The sequence below is a fragment of the Hippocampus guttulatus genome, chromosome 1 (genome assembly GCF_054856545.1).
Source record: "Hippocampus guttulatus isolate MCC_2025c chromosome 1, RoL_Hgut_1.0, whole genome shotgun sequence".
NCBI classification, from domain to species: Eukaryota; Metazoa; Chordata; class Actinopteri; order Syngnathiformes; family Syngnathidae; genus Hippocampus; species Hippocampus guttulatus.
Genome location: NC_141261.1, coordinates 8,577,972 through 8,595,843, shown reverse-complemented (window position 1 = coordinate 8,595,843; position 17,872 = coordinate 8,577,972). Strand labels below are relative to the sequence as shown.

Sequence of the window (17,872 nt, the reverse complement as noted above, 5' to 3'; positions counted from 1 at the left end):
CATCTTAGGTTTCAGGCAGGCAGGGGTGAGACCTTGCAAATTTGTAATAAAGGAAAAAAAATGTAAATTTTGCTCAGCTTTGATTTAGAAAGTGGCAGTTTTATGTTTAACATTTAAGGGTGATACAAATGAGACAGTTTGTTGCTGCATTAAGCGACTTAAAAAAAGACTCATGACAATGCCGATGGACCTCATGTGGGCCCATCACAATAATTATGATAACGATATAATATATAATTTGACTTATGTGAACAAAATGGGACACAATGTATTTTTTCTGGTCTCGATAATTGGTCATTGACATGCATGTTTTTTCACATACGTCCTCAGCAGTCAGTCGCACGGCTTTGTTCCCTCTCCTGTTTGTCACCATGCTCGCCGCTGTGCCAAGTTGACGCGCGCACATGCACACTTGGAATGGAAGGACTTTTGAAAACTGTTTTGACCTTTTCAGTTTGGTTCGCTTGTGTCTTGTCGATTCATAGACACGCACGACTGCTGTTGTCATTAATGAGGCGTAGCTTTACAGTATCGCTATTGGTAGCCAAGTAGCGTTATAGCATTAGCAGCTATCCTTATTGGCTAACAGTTATCCTATTCTGTGCTCTTTTTTGTCCTATTTGGCTGTTTGTTTATGCAGTTTCAGTTCTGCAAACATTCATTTCGCCTACCAGGAACTTGAAGAGAATGGTACCCGGCACCAGATACATTTCGGGTACACAAATTTACCGGAAGACCAGCATACAGAGTCTGTATCGCTACAATGCATTGAGATTTTGCAAATACCACATGCTGTTCTGCACATTCGTCGTTTTTCTTTGATTGTATAATTCAAAATGTCAAGAGAAGCCAAAATCTAAATCATGACAACATTTTAATGAATTGCCCAGTGCTACGTCAGTGTATGTGCATCACATAAGCCTTATTTAATAACTTGAGCTTTTATTTAGGGTTTATTGTGATAGGTTCTGGGCAAATATATTATCCTAAACAATTTGTTTTTTTGTCAAAGGCTATCCTCATTTAGCAAAATTATTTCCTGCATGGTGGATGGAAGAAGGGTATTCGCTGTGATAATGATTTGTGAGAAACAGCAAAAATGAGTTTGCGATTGTTGCCAACTTTCTTTAAAACTGTAGAAAAATTCATGTCCTGTGCAGATGTTTTTGTGAATGTAGATGAGTAATATGTTAACATGCATATACATGACTAGTCATAATTTTGTTTTTATTTTTTTTATTACAAGAACAGTAAATCAATTTATTACATGGGGGCTTTGGAAAATGAATGGCCAGACCGTAATCTAAATCTCCCTTCACACAGGAAGTGACAAAGATGTCGCTGAAGTGAACCAAGTAGTAGCGATGACAGGCAAAATAAAGTGGTAGTATGCAACACTGATGGTAATGGAGTGAAACTAATCTCTTCTTTTAGCAGCCGGATTATGGTGGAAGTTTGAAGCACAGCATGTAGGCAGAAAGTTTTTTTTTTTTTTTTTTTTTAACTTTGTCTGCAATCATCTGACATTTTCAGCATTATTTGACCACAATGATGGACTGACTCACCACAAGTCCTTTAACATGGTTTTATTTTTTTTCCTTTGCTGTTCAATCACACAATGCTGCAACTGAACATGACACTCTTATATTTAATTCAAAGCATAAAAAGGCTGAAACGTCCTCTTCCGATTCGTACCAACTTAAGTAATGTGATGGCTGAATGCTGACTTGTGGTGGATTGTACTCCAGTAACGCAATAGCGTGCAAAATTCAACGCTTGTCATTTGCTCAAGAACATTTAGAAAGTGGGAGAAAAAAGAGATTGCATTTTCTATCAGAGAAATCATGAAGCATCTGTTGGAACGTTCTGATCAGAACTGTGTCACTTTATCTATGCTCGTTTGTACCGCCAGGATTCTGCTCTAGTTTTTGTAAAACAAAATGGGTTACATGCCCTCAGGCCTTTTATTTTTGGCCTCACTATTCTTCTTGACTCTTACTAACATTTAAAATGTACCTATACTCAAACAGGGATCAAGAGATACTTAGGTCTGCTTTTTTATTTCACTATTGTACAGTGGTGACCCACGACATGATGGCCACTTGCATAATATGACATCCACAGGGATGCCAAATGTTCTAGTTTGGCCGTATTTTATGGACAGTTGCCATGCCTCTCGCTGTGAAAGGGAAGTTGAAGATGTCGCCTAGGATGGAACGAATTTAAAAGCTGCTAAGGTGCCTCTCACACGGGGCGAGATTCCTTGTCTCCGATTGTGAACATGCATCTAAGATGGACGTGTTAATTTCATTTTTTGTTAGAAATGAAATCTGAAGTGGAGAGTGCAAAATAACGTTCACAGACTAAATCAACCCAAAATTAATGTAAGTAATTTCTCCACAAACAGAGGTTTGAAGCTCGGAACTTATCAATACCACAGTCTTTAAAAATTCAAACCTCTGGGTTAGTTTAGTGCCAGCGATCACTAACCACCCATAGCTCATACACCAAAAATTGTCAAAAGATTAGACGTTTTCTGACTTGGTATCATGACAAAAGTGTGTCCAAACATTTGACTAGTCATGTATCGGATATTGTCTATCATTCAAAGTTTAGAGTATAAGCCCCCCGTCCATTCCTGTGACATTTCAACCTTTACATTACAACAAACTGCAGAAATAAATTATAGTAGGCCACGATAACAGTTTTGAGTTTTTTCATGTCGATATGTCAGTTGAATTGAAACTCTTGTGTCCATTGTTAAAGTTCCATCTGCAATGAGCTGTGTGTTGTCGGGGAGGATGTGAGACTGCAGCTTGATGGGGCTTTTAGAAAATGGCCAGGGGCAGTATCCTTCTGTATTTTTCCTCTATAACCCAATCCCTTGTAGCAGCACTCTTCGTGACTGGGTTGCATTTCGGCCACATTTGACATGCATCACTTCCTAAAAGCACTTACACAGACTTTCACCCAACAACCAGGCGGACGAAGAGGTGCTTTGGTTTATGTCCAGAATCTTGCTATCAGCTGTTGTTTGACACTCGACATTGTATCGAGCACTTCAAATTGTGCCACGATTCTCTGCATCACCTGCCCCGATGTCATTGTAATTTTTACACAACTAGTCATTTTTATTTTCGTTTGACTGTCCGCTTCATTTGCACCGCTCCCATTGTTCAGTACTGTAGCACAAAGGATACCCTTACGTTACGTCAAGAATATCTGTGCTTGTGTGTCATGTCCGAAATCTTGTGTTAGTTATAATTGCGTGTTACTGCAGTAATCGTTTGACTCCTACTACTACTTAACATATTTGGCCAATGAAGAGGATTCTGGTGACACGGGCCTTTTGGCCTAATCTACATCAGACTGACCTAATTTAGGTGACTGCTCCGCCTATGCTCACGTCAAACTCGCAGTGCCCCTCCTGCATGTAACCCATCCCTGTGTCATGTTTTCAGTTCAATGTTTGGCTGTTGGCATCAGTTCTCCTGTCAGGATGTACCCTGTGACCTGGTAATGTCATACGGTAATATTGTCTGAGGCCCGGATGAGCACAGGCAAGTGTGTTTGTCATAAGTGAAGCCACTTCATGTGTATTTTGTACTCTTATCGCCACATCCGCTGAATGTTTTGACAAACGAAAAAGAGAAACGGGAACCGCCTTTCTAAAAAGGAAATGCCTGCTTCGCGATACTCCATCCTCATCAAGACTGAGGCACCTTGTACAAACACATCATTACAGGCAGAATTTGCCATTAGCCGCTGACAGATTTATGCCAAAGATCAGCTGCAATCAGCAACCAGAGTGGTGTAAGGATTTGGGATAAAAGGTGTAGTGTACATTCATTTTTCTCAAACTGGTTGACAATGGCTATGTTTCCATGCCGTCAATATCCGGTTTAAGGTCAGAATTCTGGTTTCTCAAACATTTGGGATTGCCCGTTTATATGTGTGAGTGGACATAGTTACTTCCATACACATATTGAACGGTGTTTGTTTGTTTTTTCTTCTTTCTGCCTACATTCTTGCTGCTGGAGGCTGTAAATTTCCCTAGTGTGGGACAAATAAAGGATATCTTATCTTATGGCAGTTGGAATATCTCGATCTAAACATTGTGATGCAAGTAAGCCGTCGATTCCGCTTCTCACTTCATACCGTCAATAAAACACATTTTATTCATGTCATTCAGCACATTCATAAAGCAGTCGGGGGGTTTTTTTCCTCGCTCCAAAAATGTGGCTCCATGCTTTGTCTAAATTTTACCATGTTTCTGTATCTCGAGCATGATTGGAACACAAACTACCACTACAACATGCAGTTAGCCATTAAGCTATGCTCATAACCAAAAAAAAAACAAAATCTCTTCCCTAGAGTGTTGTGTTTTGTGGTGTCTGGGCTACAATGTCTTGGCCATGTGCATGAGCAAGATGGCAGCGAGACAGGCGGCACTACGACATGACGTGGCTAACTACACTCACATGTGGCTATTAGACTTCTATTCTGCTTAGCCATATTGGCTAAAAGATTTCATGACGCAGCGCCAAGCCTGTCAACGTCAACAGTGCACCTTTGCATACTCGTGATTCTGCACCCACAGATTTGCAGAATTTATTTGACAATTGTTTTTATGGGATGGGGAGGGGGTTTCTCCCATTTTTCAAATATTCTAATATCGAATGTGTTTCCCTGGTTGAGCAAAATTGCATTTCAATGTGAGTCAATTATACAGTTTAATATTTACTAATAAATTGACAAGTAATCGATTAACTGTTAGACCTCCGCGAGGACATAAGAGCATCTTGATAAAGCTGTGTTGGGATTGTTTGTGAGTCAGCCGTCATTTGGAATTTCTTTTCTTCTATTTACTCAACTACGACCAACTATTATTTTGCTTCCCCATTTTGAATCCACTAACAATATGTACAATGCATTACTGTTAGTTGTGCAGCAATGGCAGAATAAAATAGCCCCCCCCCCCAAAAAAAAAAAACTGGAGTAACTTTAGGTCAGTGTTTTTTCTCCTTGTGACCAAAGGCTTAGGTTGAGGTTCCGACTCTGCTTGTTCCCTTGCATTAATTTAATCTGGCCCTGTCCTTCTTGAGTGTTCTGGCCCGATCCTCTTTTGCATCAGAGCCGGTTATTGCATACGCCTTATGTCATCATTGTTTAGGCTCTGGTGCAACCTCAAATGTATGCCTGCACACCACCCGTTTGAGAAAATACATCTGGAAAACATTGTCGTTACTACTGCTTCTAGAGTGTGAGGATTCTGAGCCTTACACCTCAGATACCTTTGTTTGCTTCTACAGGGATTAAAGACATCCGTCGCCATGACGGAATTCCATCATTCGAAAACACCCGCACACGCTTTGATTGTGAAGTCCATTAATTTTTGTCAAATTGTCATGTCATATTCGCGCAGTTACACACGCTGTTATCGTACTTGGTCAGAATAATACTGTCCTCAGAGCTGGAATATGTGGAATCTTTTATTTTGTAGGCGCTGTGGGAAGTGTAAAGTGAATCTACGTAATGTCTTTCGATTACAATTCATCTGATTGGCAGGCAGAAGGGGACACAAGCTGCAGGTTTGACAAGAAAACACTTCACTTTTTAGATAACTCGACTAGAAGCTCAGATGAAGTTGACTCTACAATTACGGGAATGTTTTTTTGTGGCGAAAGTTGCTGCATTCGGAAACATCGACATTGGGCATGACTTGAGAAATGTGAGGAAAAAGTGATGAAATCATTCGGCGAATCAGCATGTAGTCTTGATTCTGCAAATCAGCCAAGGGAGGCGCCATTTTTTTTGTTTCAAATATCCCAATACATGACTTTCGCAATTCCACAACCAAGACCACCACGATAGCAAAGATAAGTCAGGCTGAGTAACACTCACGCAAACCTCGCAAAGTTGACAAACACGCAGTAAACCATTGACGAAGCATGTAAACATTGGCGAGACATCACTCACCCCACAATTACATAGATTACTTTACGTTTGTCGTATGTTTGATATTCCCAGAACATTCAGTTCCTAGACGCACATACTCTGCATCATAGCTACATCAGCATCAATATTGTATGTGTGGGAATATTTCTGAAACTGTTAAAAGATGACGGCTTTTGATGTCACTTCAAATGTATGCAATAACGGCGTTAACAGCTGTATGTCTCTTACCGTCTTTGTTTAGTCCTGTTCACAAAATTATATATGGGCGCCATCTGGCACAAATGACCTTTTTATCAATTTTTTTTAAATTCCAATAGCTGTAGTAGTTGGCAGTGGTAAACTACGATATATTGGCTGCTCAGAATATGATGTGTCATTATGGAGTAATAGAAGACATTTAAGTGACAAATATTAACAAAATGAATGAAAACACGCTTTATAGCCTGGGCTTAATTAGAATTTCTGCATTGTTAAATGTTGCTGCAGAATATCGTACAATGTTCTGCAGAAAAAGCATGAAGCGATTTAAACGAACTGTCATTCAAAAATACTGTCAATCCGTAATTGTTCTGTGAAGCAAGTGCACATTTACAGTATTTCATTTTTTGGTAGAATATCGTCGTGTTTTCTTTAAAAATATGTTTCGCCCAGATTGCCCACCCCAAGTCATGATGATTCCATATCCAATATACGCAGCCTGTCTTTGCACCCATAGCTTATCTACGAACTACAAAGCTGAACTTGCCTTCAAACTGCACGGTTTACATTTATCTCTAATCATAATGATATTTAGATGGTGTGTTTTGTAGTAATGAGAAATACCAACATTCGCCTATGTTCCTTGCACTTACTCCCTGTTCGTTACTACGCAGTGCACGAGATGTCGTTACTGATAGGAGTGGCTGGAAAATGTGAAGTCTGCTTCCCTCCCTCGCCTCTTTCTGCCCCCCACCCCCACCCTCCCCCTCTACCTCTAAAAATAGCCGGCAGAGAGAGAAGGCACTGAAGTCAATGCTCTTTCTATTGGGCTGCTACAGTATTGGCCTCAACACCACACGTCCTCCCTCAGTCATGCTGTGATGCTGATATTAATCATTTCACAATGAACCATTTCATCATTTTGAGACGAGAATAATACACATTAGACTTTACACCGATGTGATTGCCTGAATTGCATCCGCAGATACAGTATTTTGCATTTTATGCAAAATTGGTGATGGGTCATAATTTGCCAGACCATCAATGATGTCATTGATTGGCTCTGCAAAATAAGACGTTACAGCCAACACAATCTTGTTCACTCCACAGATGTTTTTGTGCTGCCATCGCACCGGGTTGTTCCCGCCAGGATACCGTGTTCCTTTAGAATGCATAAACGCTACCCTGGAAAACAGTACAGAGAAAAATAGAGTTAAGATAAGATACTATTTTTTTTTGGAGGGGTGAGGGTGGGGTGTTCTCCAAAGAGCTTCATGTTTTTGTGGGTGTCTTGAGTGGACTAAGCTGCTTTAAAAAATGTACTTTTTTTTTTATCATGTTATCCCTGAGTTAATTGCCAACCTGGTCCAACTTCAATGAGCAAAGTGAATTCACAGTTTGTTCTGCACCAGTTGCCCTTGCCACGACTGAAAACCATAGTTTTATCGGAGTTGCCACTGAGTTTGTATTGTACTTTTTAATATGACTTGTATGTATGGAAAGGGAAAGTATCGATGCTAAGAGCTTCAACCCGAGGATTGGGGTCAGCTGGATAACCAATGATTTTCAGATCATCAGCAGGTTTTGTCTTAAACGGATTTGGCTCGAGGAGCTGAATCAACTGTGTCCCAGGATTACAGGAATGACATTGGAGGAGAGTTGAGAGTCTCGAGGCCAGAGCGGCAACATTTTCATCAGCTGCCTCTCACCCATCGGGCACCTGTGTTTTACCTGTAGTGCTGCCAACACAAAGTGTTGTGGTCTAGCCATCTGCTTTCTGAATAGCTGGAACCTACTCTGGTTTTGGTGACTTTGGCTTGGGTAAAGTTTTGTCCCCTTTTTTGTTGTCTTTTTTTGAATTACTTCTGATTGTCTTAGTATTAATGGCTCCTAACTGTTTTGTGTTTTGCTGTTAAAAGGACAAACGCATTCAATGTAATTCTCAAAATTGTTAAGCTGGGAGTGTTTGCCAACTGCTTGTTGCTAGGTAACAGATTCAAGATGGAAAGAGAAATGTTGAGCCGTCTTGAAGTTGTTTGCTTATTGTGAGTCTCTGCAACTTTGGCCCCTTTCATCCTCCCATGAAATTGCAGGACGTTTTTATTTATTATTCCAGTAGTGTTACTCTACATCCATGCTGCAACTTACTTAAAGAAGTTCCTAACTTTTCGATAACAACGAATGCTATTTTGTCACCCTCAGATCAGAAAGAGTCGAGGCGGCGGAGCGAAGCTCACTATTAGCAGAGAAAAATGAGTGAACTGGATCAGCTACGCCAGGAGGCTGAGCAGCTCAAGAACCAGATCCGAGTAAGTCAGCTTCTGCCCTCAAGTTTTTGTTTTCAGTTTATTTTTCAAAAGCTTTTGCCTTTTGATGTTTTTCACTCTTCAAAGTAGAATTTAAAACTGTTGAATTTACGTTGCCGTAATTTCCAGACTGACTTTTTCACGCGCTTGGAACTCTACGTCTTAAACAACCGCCAAGCCCTTGGTAATGCGCGTTCACAAGACCAAAGGTGTCCCAATCCTCAGAAGGCTTGGTCTCACATCCGGAAGTGTCGACAGCTCCGAGATATAGCCCGAGGGTGAGCAAGGTGCCGCCTGATGTGAGCCCAAGCCCTCCATGTCACGTCACAAAAGCGAAAAGAAAAAGTCCCAGATATGAGTTGACCATATCCAATGTTTACTGACGGTGCCCGAGGCAAAACAATTGGGAAATAGCGCTGTTACAGAAAGACTTGCTTTGGAAAATATTTGTCCTCTTGGAAATCCACTTTTATATATGTCATGACATTGGGTTTTATTTGGAGTCATTTCCTTGTTCTTTGCCCTGACCCACTGGGACGTTACGATTTTGATGAGCAGCGAAAATTACGACAGCTGAAACTGTTGTCCAAGTGAGAATACCCGTCTTTACACATCCCAAAAAATCAATTTAAGAACACGTCAAGTCTACATCTATCTACTATGTGGATAATTCTTCATTTTTTAAGCATTGGACAACCAGCAAATCTATGGAGTGCATAACACGTAAATACTGAGCTTTTGAAGGGCGATTTTGAGAGGAGTGTAACATACACGATGCATGTTTTTTAAAAGGAAAAAAACAAGTTTTTTTACATTATTTTATTCGTGTGTAACATGGACACCCTGGATTTATTGCAAAGTGTGGCCTGAACACTGTATTTTTTAAAAATATATATATATTTTTCCCCCAATTGATTGACTGCATCTTATATTCAGGTGCGCTCAATAGTTCGGAAATTACAGTACACAAAAACTTGGAGCATCGGTTACAATTATAGAAACAACTTTCCGACTTAATTCAAATCTAATTGGACTGTTGTGTTTCAGGATGCCAGGAAAGCCTGTGCTGATGCCACCCTGTCCCAGGTAATTAAATTTTTCTTTCTCTTTCTCAAATTGCTGTGTACAACTGGAGTCCAGATTCCCATATTTATTCATTGTACTAAATTCCATTTACATGATTTTACCACTGAAACAGATTTTTTTTGTTTGTTTTTTGCGGTTATGGTCATATGTTGCTTCTTACTGCATTCTGTCCTCTTAATCCCGTTTAGATTACAGCGAACATTGACCCCGTTGGCCGAATTCAGATGCGCACTCGCCGGACACTGAGGGGGCATCTGGCTAAAATCTATGCCATGCACTGGGGCACTGATTCAAGGTACTCCATTCAGCTGCAGTCAGTCCATTAACTAAATATTTCATGCCATCGACCCACCCCCTTTAGTAAATGCAGGAAATGGATATAAAAGCTTGCTCGAGTGTCTTTGTGCTGGGTGTTTCTCCGCAGGGCCCTTGTCGAGTCCTGGGATTACACAATAGTTCTATCTTGCAAGCAGAAGCTCCTCTATTTTTAACATCTGCCTAAAGCCATTGTCGATTAGATTAACATAAACCTAGTGTTCTAATACGTCAACTGTCGTATATTTTGACAGTAGAATCAATGGCGTTTTTGTTGAACATTTATTGGACATCCATAAATCACGCCCTTCTATAAAGTGTGTCTTCTGTTGTTGAGCCATGTGGGTTGGGAAAATATTCAATATGGCAGCGAGGTGGTTGAGCAGTATTTCTTACTTTTAAAAAACTTGCACGGTTGTTTCACGTCCCCAATTCAGCAAATGAACTCAAGACTGCTGCCCCACCACTGCAGCAGTCAAAATCCCACAAAAAGTGTGCAACTTCCTACCAAGCTTTCTTATTTAACCTTCTGTTTGATTTGCCATTGGGCTTTGGTATGTATTTAGACAACCAGCTGAGATTTAGCCTCGCAGAAAAAGGGGTCACATGTTTTGACCCAGCATCTCGGCTGTGTCTCCTCCTTTTAAGTCCCATTGACACAAGATGATGAACTCGGCTGTCCGCTAATGTTAACCCTACAAACGTCAAACAAATTTTCCGCTAATGTTAACCCTACAAACGTCAAAATTGGCATAAACGTGTTGTTCATCATTAAAGCGCAGTTGCAGTACAATGTGGATGGTTGGCAAATGCTATGACACTGCAGTGTACTACTGTACTTGCTGTAATACACATAGCCACGGCTTGTTGAAGTGCAGCTATGGTGAGTCATATTTTTAAATATTTTGCTCCGTGAAAATGTCTTCACCTAGGCCTCTCAGTATTTCAATTTATCATCAAATAGAAAAAGTCGACGCAATTTATTTAGTTATTTCTTTTTGTGGCACTCAATAACTTAATTTGCATGCGTGTTTGGTTACATTCATCAATATTTACTGGTGATGCTTCCCCACTCCGTCTGTTAACTCATTTGTTCGCAGGAGTCGGCAATCATAAGCGCGCACTTACACACGTCTGCGATGCTCCTTTTGTACTAATTCAATGCTGTTGTTTTTACATACAAAATATGTATGTAAAACATGAGTGGGGTGATAACTTTATTAATAGGTACTATGCGCATAAGAGCTTTTGAGATTGCTCATTGCCTCACCGTCTGAAGTGACAAGAGTTCAGAAAGTAGCAAAACATGAAAGTGTACATTGACCACTTTTTTATGTCATCCTCGGACTCCACGACATTAAAGTGGCGGGATCTGCAACAACGGATATGTTTCCAGTATTCAAACAACGCAGGAAATTATCGGTTGAAATTTCTCAAATCGTGCATCACTAAATTGAACCTTCAGCTACTGGGCAACCTGCTATCTGAAATGAGCCACAGCCGCCAAGCAGGACCAGTATGTTGCTGAGGCCCAGCCAGGAGCTGGTGACAGCTGATGACCTGCTGTTGTCACCAGCTACCAGGCAACAACAAGGCTGGGTGGATTTGACTCAGTTGGGAGAGTGGGTTGACATGTGACCGAAGGCCTGACTGCTTGAATCTTGGCTGCTGTGGTTTTGCTTTTGCAGAGCTGTTTCTTCCAAGACTGACAGTCTTTTTATGGATTAATAAAAGCGGATTAATAAAAGTGATGGAGCGCAAAATCCTGTATTGGGCACCTCACAACGTGATACAACCTAACACATTTCACATCGCAAGTCCATTCATTAAAGTCGCCCAATGTGCGGGAATAATTGGTCGGTAGGGTCCATGTCAAATTCGATTGTGTGGGGTGGCCCAAATTAATGCAAAATATAAATTTTTGCCCACTCCGTTGCTCCAGTCATCCATATTGCATAAAAATCTAAACCATTGCATACCAATCAACATCTTGGTTGAATTTATTTCTTTTAAAAATGCTAAACATATACAGTACATATATTTTTTAATTCTGATGTTCTTCCCCAATTGGCCTTTGAAGCAACATGTGTCTTCGTTGACTGCCGCCATCTTTTTCTGTATTAATAAAAAGTCATACAATGTATGGGGAGCCACAAAACTTGACCCTGGCTGCTTAGTAGTTAATATTGGTGGTAGTCTACAAATCACATCGCCTTGTAATGCATCACTCGCTACACAACCATTATCATGGTTGAGTGGTTAACTTTTTTTCATGTAAACCGTTCAATCGGAATTGCCAGGCTGCATCCGGTCTGTGCAAGCTCTGTCTTGACGTAAACACGTAGTGGCATCATTGTGTCAGGCTGCGCCCAGTCTGTGTAAACTGTCTTGACATAAATGCGTCGTGATGCCGTCGTTTATGCACTTGAAGAATGGTAGCATCCTACCAGAGCTTGTCTGGGACAGGAGAACTTGTTTTAAACTACTTGTAACTTTTTATTAATTTTTTTAATCAATTGGCTGCATTTGTAATCGTGTTCAAATAATCCCAACTATTGTGCTAAATTGCCGAACGAAATCCATCTTGATAAATCGTGATGTTTACATCGACTTGTGTGTGTCACACATCTATAAAACTGCAGTTTTGATTAATATTGTGACGTATGTAAATGGCAGATTGGAAAAGATCACGTCAGATGTTAAACAATTGACCAAAGCTCTTCAGTTGGAATGATTTCAACCGGAATGTAAAAAATGTAAACCCGCCAATTGTTGAGCCATGTTCCTGTTTGAGTGTGCTGCTCTGTGTGTGTCATAGTAGTTAAGATTAGCAGGCTCCCAGTGGGCCTCACTGTGCTTTGCTCACTGCTCTCCCTGCTCCTTTGTGTGTTGGAGCTGTCGCTGTAGTTACTTGTTGGATTCACCTGCATTGCATGCATAGCCAAGCTCAGCTCCAGTGACCATGAGCTTTTTATTTTTGTTGAAAAAAAAAATTAAATTAATGAAATCTGCTTTATCATCGCCTACTATAAAGAATTCTGGTTTATAGTTAAATTATTATTTTTAATTCATGAAAAAAATCATTTAAACTCTTGATTTTCTTTTTTTACATCATTAGGCTTTTGGTCAGCGCCTCCCAGGATGGAAAACTTATTATTTGGGACAGCTACACCACGAACAAGGTAATTACATTAACAGTATATCCATGACCATGGCCTACGTTCTGTCGGAATCAATTAGCCATAAGGGGTGTTCACACGGCACACATTTGCATCGGTGCTGCACCGATGTATTTTGTTGCGATATATCTTACACCGGTGTAAATTTTGTGGGGCGCTCACACGTATAAAGCTCCTTACTAAAGAGAAGCGTTAACCCCGGTGCGGCCCCACTTGGGTTCACACGGCAGTTTCTGCAGCCGTGCAATACGTTAGTAATAGTACGGAAATAAAACATGCGCATCCGTAAAGTGTACTTCCTTTTTCATGCCTTGTTTGTGACATATCGAAAAATCATGGTTTATACTTCTCCAGACCAATCAACTATGTTGTCTATCAGACACCGTAAAAGGATGAGAGAGAGAAAGGAAAGATACCGAGGATGCAAGTTATGCAATACCCGTATGTAATCAACTCTTCTCACGCGTAGTGAGTCTACCCCTGTAGCGTTCTCACGGCCCAATTTATATCGGTGCTGCCCCGCAAACTAGCATTTACTCCAGAGTAAATTTTTAAACCACCTCCTGAGCACGGTTAAATTTGCTCCGGTTTAAGCTGTTTTCAGGGGCGACGCCTGTGTGAACGCCCTACGGTCCCGGTGCTACACCAGAGTAAAAGTTGCCGTGTGAACACCCCTATAGAGAAGAGGTCTTTTTCCATAACAAATTTTGAAAAGGCGTGTTTGTCACATTTTTAACATAAATTTACCTGTGTAAAAGGCGTTACAGAGGGTATTCAAATTTTAAGGGAATACGCATCTCTGTGTGAAGCGCAAACTGATGGGGAACATGACGGCGACAGTCATTGATAAGATATTGGATGCCCATTAAACATTTGGGACTCATATCTACCAGTCAGCCACCAATTTAGAATGACTGTAATGTAAGGCATACGCCCAAGCTATGGTTGTCTGCATTTATTCTTTGTCCACGAGAAGAAAAAAAATTGTATTGTCCCCTCAAAGCTATAAAGATATGTCACTGAATGCTCTTTATTATATTCAATATTTTCCTCCTCTTCAGGTCCATGCCATCCCGCTGCGCTCCTCTTGGGTGATGACGTGCGCTTATGCCCCTTCCGGTAACTATGTCGCATGTGGCGGCTTGGACAACATCTGCTCCATCTACAATCTGAAGACCCGTGAGGGAAATGTGCGTGTTAGCCGTGAGCTGGCTGGACACACAGGTAGGCTGGACAGCACATTCATTTGCTTAATCTCCACTCCCCACAACCTTGAAAAACGAGAAAAGATTTACTGTTGTTTACATAGTCAGAATTCCTCTTAAATACTTTTGAGGGATCCGTAGACCCACTTAATTAAAAGAAGTCAAGGGTAGAGAGGAAAGAAGTACTATGCCTGACACATCCTGTGTACCTTTTGTCTTTATTTGCATTTTGACCAAGCTTTCAGTCGTAATTAAGCTCGGTTAGATGATTTTCCTGTCAGATATTCCCGTCACAAGGTCTGTGAGTGTGTTTTCCAAAAGTATAATATATTGTTGTATTATAGCCTTTCTTTTAACAAATGAAAGTTTTGTTCTTTTAAGGCAAGTATTCATCTGATCTGTGTCACATGGCACAGGAAGTGTGTCAGCATTTAAGTTCTTGTTCCTTCACCATAGGGAGGGGCGCACACCATTGACTAACATGAGACGAATAAAGGATTCAACTAATAAAGTGAACATTTTTGTTGTTGAATCGTTATGAATATAATGACATTTGTCAGATTAATTCCGCATCTTTTATGGGGTTTTGGTTTTGATGATAATGCCATCTTCCTGGAATGGTGATGTCACGGAACAGGATTATTAATACATTTTTAATGAGAATATTTTCAAGACACTATCAGAAATAAATATTTGATATTGATGCTGTTGCTAACAGGCTACCTGTCCTGCTGTCGCTTCCTGGATGACAACCAGATTGTCACCAGCTCTGGAGACACCACCTGGTGAGTTGTTGCACTGCACCCAATGCAGTTCACCTTAGTATCTTCTGCCTCAAATATGGTATGACGTGTTGACTCACCGTCTTTGCTAATTTCAGAATATATTTTTTCAATAAACCAATATTATTGTCAAGGCATAAAGATCTAAATGTATAGGTTAATGTTGCACTCAGAATATACATTCCTAAACCTTATTAGCAAGCTTTCTTTTGCCTTTTTGCAGCTGATGAGATGGACTCGCTCGTTTTCCTCTACATCACTTTATTTGAATTTTGTCCCACTCGCTTCATTTCAGTGCTCTGTGGGACATTGAGACTGGGCAGCAGACAACTACGTTTGCTGGCCACACTGGTGATGTCATGAGTCTCTCTCTGGCACCTGACACGAGGCTGTTTGTGTCTGGGGCCTGTGATGCCTCAGCCAAACTCTGGGACATCAGAGAAGGAATGTGCCGGCAGACTTTCACCGGCCATGAGTCGGACATCAATGCCATTTGCGTAAGGCTTCTGACACTTGTATATAAGTCAAATACTAAAGATTGCCATGATAAGTTGATTTTGCCTTTTGTGAAATGTATTTGAATTGTGTTATGCGTAGTTGTTGAGTCATTTGCAACTTTGCAGCAACCAGCAAAGGATGGAGATAAGTTAATTAGTTAGCTACCCCAGAAATGTTAACATGATGAGAGGTTTATTTTGGTCCCTTTCAACTGCTATTTTAACTATTAAAAACAAACTAGTTACTAGTTAATATTTAATTGTTATAATACAAGGGCCGCTGCACACAGAGTGATATAGCAGAACTCCACTGAACACCCGCGCATTCTTGACCACTTGCTTTGCGATGATTCAATATTTGAATCGCAGTTGCGCATTGTGACAACGTTGCAAATTATAAATCAATTAATCGCTTAAAAAAAACACCAGCCCCACCTTTCACTATATCTCCATTTTTTTGTATTTGTCACCCAGACCCTCTTTCTGTAGCAAACTCCCTGTTGAAAAAAACCACAGCATAGACCAGCATAGTTGGGGGTTTTTTTGGTTTTGTTTTTTAGTTCTGGTGTCACCAGCAAGAGCAAAACGGGACCTCCGTGGATAGTTCTCAAGTCTGGCAGACGTCGTAGTCGGCGGAGGCAACGTAAATAAAAGCGGCCCAGCTGACCCGAGCTATATTGCTCAGCTAAATACCAATAGTGACAATATGTATTTCCGAAGATGGATGGATGAAACCATGCTGGTCTCTGCTGCGTTTTTTTTTCTCCTTAGCAGGGCTGTGTCTTCCTAGACTGACACGCTTATCTTTTTATGGATTAATAAAAGTGATAGAATACAACATACTGTATGAGGCGCTTCGCACATTTCACATCGCAGTCCATTCATTAACATGGCCCAATGTGCAGGAATGATCGGTCGGTCGGGTCAGAGTCTGATTCCGTAGTGTGCGGCGGCCCTAATTTGTTGTTGGAAATCAAAATTTTTTGCCCGCTGAATCATCATTCACCTCAGTTACTCCAGTCATCCATATTGCATAGAAATCAACACCTTTGCATACAAATTATCTTGGCTGAAAATGTATTTTATTTCTTTTAAAACTACTAAATATAATAATTTACAATTTTTTTAAATCTACAGTTCTTCCCCAATGGCAATGCCTTTGCCACGGGCTCAGACGATGCCACCTGCCGGCTGTTTGACCTGCGTGCTGACCAGGAGCTGATGGTGTACTCACATGACAACATCATCTGTGGTATCACCTCTGTGGCATTCTCCAAGAGTGGCCGTCTACTGCTGGCTGGCTATGACGACTTCAATTGCAATGTCTGGGACACTTTGAAAGCCGATCGTGCAGGTAAACTTTGCTTGATTATGGTGGATGTCACTGTCACTATGTCACTGCTGTCCCCATATGCTTGTTTGGAGCAAGAAGTGTCTCATAACCATGGAAAACATAACATAAAACACTCAATGCACGCCTGGAGCGACTGGTCAGGAAGGCCAGTTCTGTCCTGGGCTGCTCCCTTGACACTCTGGAGGAGGTGGGCAACAGAAGGATGCTAACTAAGCTAAAAGCTATGATGGACAGTCCCTCCCACCCTCTCCAGCCCGCCCTGACAGCACTAGGTAGCTCCTTCAGCCAGAGACTGTTACACCCGCGCTGCAAGAAGGAGAGATACCGATGCTCGTTCCTACCAACAGCTGTCAGGCTGCTGAATAAAAAATAGCAACAATAATATTAATGATAATTAAATGATGTGGAAAACAACTGTAAATAGCACTGCGATTTATCCATTTTGTATTTATATTGCACTTAATTGAACGGTGTTTGTTTTTTCTTCTTTCTGCCTACATTCTTGCTGCTGGAGGCTGTAAATTTCCCCAGTGTGGGACAAATAAAGGATATCTTATCTTAAAGTACTTCTAAATAAGTCTGAAAATCCTGATTATAAAACCACCTCGCTGAAGGATGTCATCGTAGAGTTGACAGTGTGGCAGACAGGTTATCGTTGTGACACGTCCTAACGACTTGCGTAGCTTTAAACACTGTAGAAGTTTAACTTAAATACTGTAGAAGTTTAACAAGCCGATGAGCAAGCTTGTTCCCCAATGATTGCGGTTAATGAGGTTTAAAAAAATCAGTGGAGTCGCATATAGATGAGAGAAGACACGTATGTACTCACCAACTAGGTATCTACGTGGCCTCATTTAAGCATGCAGGCGCCAATAAATGATTTATGGTAAATGTTTTGTAAATACAATTACATAAATGTGCTCAAGCAGAGGAATCCCTCATTCTATGTTCAAGCTTATATGGGCCATTCCACTGAATTGCTGTCGTTTGGG

At 40.8% G+C, this 17,872-nt stretch overlaps 1 protein-coding gene across 4 annotated transcripts in view; it reads left to right on the top strand.

Moving 5' to 3' along the window:
• Positions 1 to 17,872, top strand: part of LOC147210273 (guanine nucleotide-binding protein G(I)/G(S)/G(T) subunit beta-1) — a 28,067-nt gene that overhangs the window by 6,926 nt on the left and 3,269 nt on the right. For 3 of the 4 annotated variants that reach the window (XM_086107788.1, XM_086107798.1, XM_086107806.1), the window contains exons 2-9: positions 8,359 to 8,465; positions 9,510 to 9,548; positions 9,737 to 9,843; positions 12,982 to 13,045; positions 14,104 to 14,266; positions 14,966 to 15,032; positions 15,325 to 15,526; positions 16,664 to 16,880. In XM_086107788.1, the coding sequence (XP_085963914.1) occupies positions 8,409 to 8,465; positions 9,510 to 9,548; positions 9,737 to 9,843; positions 12,982 to 13,045; positions 14,104 to 14,266; positions 14,966 to 15,032; positions 15,325 to 15,526; positions 16,664 to 16,880 (916 nt within the window). In that variant the 5' untranslated portion in view covers positions 8,359 to 8,408. Of the gene's footprint in view, positions 1 to 7,794; positions 7,978 to 8,358; positions 8,466 to 9,509; positions 9,549 to 9,736; positions 9,844 to 12,981; positions 13,046 to 14,103; positions 14,267 to 14,965; positions 15,033 to 15,324; positions 15,527 to 16,663; positions 16,881 to 17,872 lie in introns of those variants that run through there. The other variant, XM_086107780.1, reaches the window with a different exon arrangement.